At 39.8% G+C, this 8,036-nt stretch overlaps 1 protein-coding gene across 2 annotated transcripts in view; it reads left to right on the top strand.

Annotated features, from left to right (window-relative positions):
• The window catches only part of Crybg3 (crystallin beta-gamma domain containing 3), a 115,712-nt gene that overhangs the window by 24,117 nt on the left and 83,559 nt on the right, over nt 1–8,036 (top strand). For both annotated transcript variants that reach the window (XM_026787042.1, XM_026787046.1), the window contains exon 2: nt 5,850–5,916. In XM_026787042.1, coding sequence (XP_026642843.1) covers nt 5,850–5,916 — 67 coding nt within the window. The remainder of the gene's footprint in view (nt 1–5,849; nt 5,917–8,036) is intronic.

Genomic DNA, 8,036 nt, shown 5'->3' on the forward strand with positions numbered 1-8,036 from the left:
GCCCCTGATGTGCTGTGCAGCTGGCTGGCCCCTGATGTGCTGTGCAGCTGGCTGGCCCCTGATGTGCTGTGCAGCTGGCTGGCCCCTGATGTGCTCCTCCCTTTGTTCTCTTGCTCCTTTTCTTCCTCGTTTCTCCTTCTGTTTATACTCTCTACCTGCCAGCCCCGCATACCCTTGCTCTTGCCTTGCTATTGGCCGCTCAGCTCTTTGTTAAACCATTAGTTGTTTTAGACAGGCATAGAATCAGAGCTTCACTTCATTTCATTTTTTAAAAAAATGCAGCATAAGCAAAAGTCACATACCTTAAAATAATATTCCCCAACATTCCCCCTTTTATCTTTCTAAACAAAAATGAAAAGCTTTAACTTTAACATAGTAAGCCTGTGTAGAATAAGAATAATTATCAAGTAAAGATTACATTCACAGTGTGCTCAATTCCAATTCTTTGGTGTCTAGTAAATTTATGAAAATACTCTATAATCTATCCTATCTTGGTAAATCCCAAATTTTATACCTAACTTACTTTCTATCTTATCTAAGAAAAACTGTAACTATAACTATATCATCTTCAACTTTATCAAAGGTACCAGAAGAATATAATATTATTTAAATAAGCAAAAAATACATTGCAAACAACTTCTAAAAACCCTAGAAATGACAGAGACGTCTGACTGCCTGGCCAGTCACCCAAAGTTCCTTTGTAACATTGGGACGTCCATCTTCAGCCTACAGGCCCGTATTATTTGGCAGACTTTTCAATGAAGCAGGAAATTTGAAAGACTGTTTCGCCTATATTGGCAGTTCATCAGTCACTTTCCTCTGTGTCCTGCAGAATGTCTGGCAGTTTCTTCTGTGAAGCAGGAACAGTGAATGAGCATCCTGTCTTGTTTTGGCAAAGTGTGCAGCAGTCACTTTCCTTTGGGTCCTGCATGTCCTGTCTGTACAGCACATAGTCAGAAATCAAAGACAAGCACAGTTTCTTTGCTCATGGCTAGCCTTGCCACAATGATAGCAAACTCCGTAAGGGGTTTCTTCAATGCCCACATCTTCTCTGAAGAAAATTGGTGCTGCCAGCAGCAGATGTATGCCATTGTCATGAAAAACTTAAAATAAAAAAAAAATTTAAATGCCATAGTCTATAGGTCTTTGACGTATTTGAAGACCATTTATCTATCTAAAATATATCTCTATATGATCTGGAAAACATACCCAGCAAATATGCAAATTTGATTGTTATAGATGACTAACTTCTGACCTGTGTTTCTTGATTATCCTAAATAGTTCATAAAGTTTTCAAAAACTAGAACTTTACGTTATTAAATGAACAAACTAGGTACAATACCTTAAATAAGAGCAGAAACATATATGTGTGTGCGTGTGTGTGTGTGTGTGTGTGTGTGCGTGTGCGTGTGCGTGTGTGCGCGCGTGTGTGTGTGTGTTATAACAAAGATAACCTAAATTTTTATCAATATACAAAAAAACTTAATTTTATTTTGGCTTTGAGACAGGTTTCTCAGAGACTATGGCACCAGTCCTGGAGCTTGCTCTGGAGACCAGGCTGGCCTTGAACTCACAGAGCTCTACTTGCCTCTGCCTCCTGAGTACTGGGATTAAAGGCATGCACCACTATTGTACAGCCAAAATTCTTTAAACAAGAGTAGAAACATATACAGTGTGTTGAAACAAAAATAAACTTAAGTTTTTATCAACATACGAAAGTTCTTTAAGCAAGAGTAAAATCACATGTAAAGTGTTATAAAATTGACTTTGAATTTGCACCCATATACCAAAATCCATGCCAATGCAAGAATATCTGAGACTAACAGTTGTCTTTTTATGTTATGCTCCTATATTCCCCTAAATATAACAAACATCCATGACCCACAAAATAGCCGAAAACCACCTACGCCCCTTTTCTCTTGTGAATGTGGATGTTATGTTCTCTAGACTGCTTCCTGCTGAATGTGGGTGAAGTATTTTTAGGGTCTTAGAGAGAAAATCTGAGATAATGGCCAAGTCCTGAGAAGACCAATTATAATGTTTGTTGATAAATATCACCTGTCAAGTTTAAGGAGGTCTCTCCTGACCAAACCAGATCCAAATTAACCTGGAACAAATCCACAGCCTCTTGTTTCTTGTGCAAAGAAAAGCAAAACCTCTCCTCAAAAGCATTTTTGCTTTCCATCTGCCATTTTTTTTCACGTTTTAAAGTTAAACCAGCCTAGATAATTTAAGAATGCTTTATTTCCACAGTCCCTCTTTCAATTCCAGGTCTCTTAGCAGCTGCCCTGTGCTTTTCATCAATCAAAAAATTCAAAACCAACACACTAGAATACAGAAACCAGACTCCCTGTGTTTTTTCCATCATTATGTGGCTTTTTTCTTTTCTTTTTTTTTTAATTTATTTATTTATTAAGGATTTGGCTTTTTTCTTTTACATTACTTTTACCATCTCTTTAAGACTTTATTATTTCTAATCCATTTATTTTTTTTCAATGATTGTCCATTTTCTTAAGCCTATGCACATTCTAAAACATACTTAAACCTGTTTAGAGATTTTTGTTTTGTTTTGTTTTTGTTTTTCGAGACAGGGTTTCTCTGTGTCATAGCCCTAGCTGCCCTAAAACTAGCTCTTGTAGACCAGCCTGGCCTCAAACCCACAGAGATCCACCTTCTCTGCCTCCCAAGTGCTAGGATTAAAGGCATGCGCCACTGCTGCCTGGCTTCTGTTAGAGGTTTTTACTCTGGACCTCTTTTACTGCGTATCTTTAGCCAATTTTGGCCGCAGGAGCAAACTGTTAAAGCTATTCCTGAATCATTCCTGTGCTCTAGCGGCCAGCTCCACGCACTCTCAGGTGGATGATGATGAGAGCCAGGCCTAAAGTTTGCGGGCTGGTCGGAGGTGTGTAACTGAGAACTGCATTGAACTTTTCTAGGTATGGAAGCTGGTACCTGCGTTACCACAAGCACATTTTACTTACTTAGCTCGTTTCTATTTAGCTCTGCCGGCTGAATAGCACTGCCCCTTAAAAGAGTCGTGTACTTCCCTGCCCCCCAGCTTTTTGAGAATCTACATGGAAATATGGGCCCACATTAGAATGCCAAAATGTTGTATGATACTTTACTGTTTTGGCTTTTGGAGGGGCCTCCCACCCAGCTCCCAAATAAATCACACACAGAGGCTTATTCTTAATTATGACTGTCTAGTCTTAGCTTGGCTTGCTTCCTGCCAGCTTTTCTTTCTTTTTTCTTTTATTTCACATGCATTGATATTTTGCCTCCATGTATGTCTGTATGGGAGTGTCAGATCTCCTAGAACTGGAGTTACAGACATTGTGAACTGTCATGTGGGTTCTGGGAACTGAACCTGGGTCCGATGGAAGAGCAGACAGTGCTCTTACCTACTGAGCCATCTCCCCAGCTTTTCTTAAATTATCCTCACTACCTTTTGCCTCTGGGCTTTTATCTTTCTCTATTCCTGTATACCTTTCTTTACTTCTTTCTCCATGGCTGACTGGATGTCTGGGTGGCTGGCACCTGATGTCCTTTTCTCCTTGTTCTCTTTCTCCTCTTCTTCCTCGTTTCTCCTTTTTACTCTCTTCCAGCCCGTCTGTCCTTGCTCCTGACTTGCTAATGGCTACCAGCTCTTTATCAGGCCATCAGGTGTTTTAGACAGGCAAAGAATCACAACTTCACAGAGTTAAACAAATACGGCATGAACCAATGCCATACACCTTTAAATAATATTCCCCAACAGTGGGGTATTAAATTAAGCAGTTTAGTTAATTATTCCGTAAGCTATTGAAGATAGAGTTCCGTGGTTCATTTACAGGGTCAGCATAGTCAGTATTATCCTGAGCTGATTTTTACAGTGTGCCAGTTTCTAAATGGATTTTGACAGTTTATAATCTTTGGCTTGAGCTTAAGTAGACTAGTATCACTTTATGTGTAATTAAAATAAAAAGAAAGAAAACTGTGAAATATAAATATCCTTGTGACAACAGATAAGGTTAGTAAAAACTTTTTAAAAAGAACCCATTCTCCTTTAAAACTGCAATCACTGATATATTCTTATTCTGTGTAATATGTTACAGTTCTGTATTCGATATTCGTTCTCATTTTTGACTTCATGCATGTAGCTAATGTGCTTTGATTACATTTACCCCCACATTATTCTCTTCACTTCTGCTGCCCACCTTCCGCTTTCTAACTACTTCTCCTTTCGTGTCTCTTTGGGGAATGTTGAAATTATTTAGGCTTGCTTACATGAGCATGGTTGGGAGGTGTCAATAATACTTTCTGTTTTTCTGCCCATAGACTTTTCCATGTGTTGAACCCACAGCTGACATAGTTAACATTTTTTACATATTTACTTTTTACTTATATTTAACATTAATAATTTATTAATATTTTATTTATATTTAACATTTGAAATATTTAAGGGCATAGCTGTATATCTGTGTCCTTATATTCCTGCATAGACTCTTGAATTTAGGAAATTATAATCCAGATTTTCTTCCAGGTACTGATGCCCTTTGTCTTACTCTTGTCTTTGACTACCACTGTTAATTTCTTGGATATTCTCCAGAACAGCTCTGGGGTTTATGGGTAGAAAAGTCTATCGAGCACAGGTTGCTTCTTCCCATCTCATCTGCTCTGGGATTGGTCTTTATCTGATCTGAGTCTCTGGTGCAGTTCCGTTGCTGCATCGATAGTGAGCATGGGTCCATGGTCACAGTGGATATGCTTGTCCCGTCTCAGGGTTCTAAAGTCTTCACACCAAAGTCAGGACAAAGATCACATTCTGAAACGGGTTGAACCAGTTCTTCATGAGTGGCATCCTTTAACCTCTGTTCCCATTCTCATCTGCTACATCCCAAGTTGTGTGCTCTGGTGTTAAACTAAAAACAAACAAAACATGGTTCCCCAAAAGGACTGTATTCTTGGACTCCCTGCCTTCAAACCTCCCCGGGCGGTACTGTGTGGAGTATGCAAAAGCTATTGTTTGTTCTCTGCTCCATAGTAATTGTTCATTCAACAGCTGTAACATTTAACAGATGGCATTGTTAAAGACTGTGCACCAGTCTCCCCAGATAGAGTTTTGTGAAGACCCAGACTTGCCTATCTTGACATGCTAAAAGCCAAGCACTCTCGTTGATACATGGTCGACAGTTATAATGGTCTTCATTGGAGGTATTCAGAGTGTCAGGGATTAGGAAAATATAAAAACATAGTATAGGCATGGATGCATTTAGATTTAAGATGTATACCTGCCTGGTAGCTATGGGCAATGCCGTTTAATTTTTGGTGTCATTTCTTGGAGCATGTGTGAGTGTTCCACACAAGACAATTGAAAGTGACTGTCCTAAAATTTGAGTTACAAAGGTGCTATCTCAGACAATTTGGGGCCAGATAACTCCTCATCTAATTTTTAACAGCCACAGAATTCACCCTGTGAGACTATATATGTTTATATAATATTTTGCTGAATAGAAATATTACTCAGCATAGACATTAAAATAATATCAGGCTGTGGAGAACCTTAATATAAACATTCAGAGTGCTTACACTTTTTAGCGTTAGACTAGCGGTGTGCCAGCTCTTTGTCTGGCCCTGCCGTTGTGTGATGTGATCATCGGTATAAGACAACAGGTAACATAATACATTCACAGACGTTTCGGAAGCCTGGGTGAGCAAGATTGAATGTGCTTTTCCAAGAGTAGATTCCAATCAGCCTATTCCCAGGGCTCTCCGATCATTGCAGATTAACGACCTTTTAATTCTTGTTTTAAATAAACTGTGTGTTGAATAATTTTAATTTCAGAAGACACTGTGTTTTTTTTTTTCAGTGTTGAAAGTGAACCCGTGAGCTCACCCCAGAAAAAGGGAAATACGCTTTCATCAGAAGCAGTAAAGGTATGGTTTAAATGATTGTTTATAAATTATACGGTATAACACTAAGGACAGTTTACATTTCTGCATATTTTTCCTTTTAGGTTTTCATTTTATGTGTATAGAAGAGCATGCTTATTTTACATTGTTAGGGTATCTAACCTAGGCCTGTACTGGCTCCGTGAGATGGGATGTGGGAGAACTTTGAGAAGGTTGCACTGGCTGCAGTGTGAGCGTCAGTTGAGGCATTTAGATGTTGGTGCCTGTGTCTTTAAATATCTAAATCAGAGCATATGAATTTCGTCTCTTTTCCAATGGAGATTTTAAAGATTAAGTTGCCTTTTCTGGGATGATAAAGACACCTCACAGTGCTTTCGGGAAGTACAAATTAATATGTCAGGGCTATGGTGTGAGGGATGTTTGGCTAGCTCATGTTTAAGCCTGCTGGGTACTACAGAACGAGCCCAGCAATGTACAAGCTATTTACCTATCTGCACAGTTGCCAGTGAGTGATGGAAAACTATTGACCTTTTCAATTTTCCTAAGTGGCTTTCTAGGAAATTGGATTGGGGGGGGGCGGTATTTGAACAGTTTTGTCACCACAGTTGTGGCTTTGGGTACCAGTTGCTTTATTTATGTTTGATTTGTTACAGTCAGTCAGTTGGTTCCATCTGGGTATTTTAGATTAAATTAACCTTACTAGCAGGAGAATAGAAAGTTACCTAAATTTTCTGTTATGGCTGTATGTACTTTTTTTTAACATGTTGAAATGTTATAGAGTGTTCGTGTCCTACACTAAGAAAGTTAAGGCATGCGTTCTTCCTGCTTTCTCAGTGAAAGTGGAAATGGTCTTTGCTTTATTGAAAGAAATAGGTGAGGGTCCCTATCGCATGCTTGAGTTTGGCTACTAAGTCTTGCTTATTTTTTTTTTCTTTTTGCTGATTTATATCTTTTCTAGTCAGGGTCTCACTATGTAACACAGCGGTGTCTGTGGTCCCCACTCAGGCTTCTGACTGTTGGGATTGCAATCTGCATCGCTATGTCTAACTCCACCCTCGGGCTTTCTAACTTCTTCCACCTACTTCTCTTCTATGGACAATGCTTGGCCACCCTGCTGATGCACTGTGGCATGGGCTCTGTGACTTTTTCTCTCTTATTTAGTCACTGAGAGTTTACCTGCACAAGATTCTCACTTCTGATGCTATGCTTGAAATTTTACCCTTTTGTTTCATAGCTTCTTCTGAGATTTCAAACTTTGAGGATTCTTTGACTACCAATTCCTGTCTAACCCATCTCTCAACTGCTTGTTGCTTCTACACTGTGGATCTTCATCAGCCCTTTCTACTTTCTTGGTTTCCTGTTCTCTTGGTCTCTGCTTATTTCCCTACTCTGCCTACATCCACCCACCACCTATACTTTCAGTCAGCGTACTTGGGTAAAGTCAACCTTTAATTTCCAGGAGTCCAATCTTCTATCTCCAGAGACTGGCTGTAACAGTCTTCTTTGCATTCCTAGTGTTTGATTTTTGAGCACCCAGGGGTCAGTTGCATAAATGCTACTCATAGTCATGAGATTATTCAGGGTTGCTTGCTTATGGGGCATCCAATTCATCCATGATAGAAACGACACAGGGCACTCTTTGAAGCAACATTATGCTCCATAAAACTTGTTTCTCTTTCTTTCTGTCTTTCTGTCTGTCTTTGTCTTCCTTCCTTCTTCCTTCCTTCCTTCCTTCCTTCCTTCCTTCCTTCCTTCCTTCCTTCCTTTCTTACTTTCTGTCTGTCTATCTGACTTTCTCTTTTTTGGTTTTTCGAGACAGGGTTTCTCTGTAGCTTTGGGTCCTGTTTTGGAACTAGCTCCTGCAGACCAGGCTGGCCTCAAAGTCACAGAGATCCTCCTGCCTCAGCCTCCTGAGTGCTGGGATTAAAGGTGTGCACCATCACTGCCCAGCACTCCATAAAATTTTATTTTTCACTTATGGTTTTTCTCTATCTGTGTCTGTCTGTCTCTCCGTCTCTCTGTGTCTCTCTGTCTCTCTCTCTCTCTCTCTCTCTCTCTGTCTCTCTCTCTCTCTCTCTCTCTCTCTCTCTCTCTCTCTCTCTCTCTCTCTCTCTCTCTCTCTCTCTCTCTCTTGCTCGCGGGCG

The sequence above is a fragment of the Microtus ochrogaster genome, chromosome 2 (genome assembly GCF_000317375.1).
Source record: "Microtus ochrogaster isolate Prairie Vole_2 chromosome 2, MicOch1.0, whole genome shotgun sequence".
Classification (NCBI taxonomy): domain Eukaryota; kingdom Metazoa; phylum Chordata; class Mammalia; order Rodentia; family Cricetidae; genus Microtus; species Microtus ochrogaster.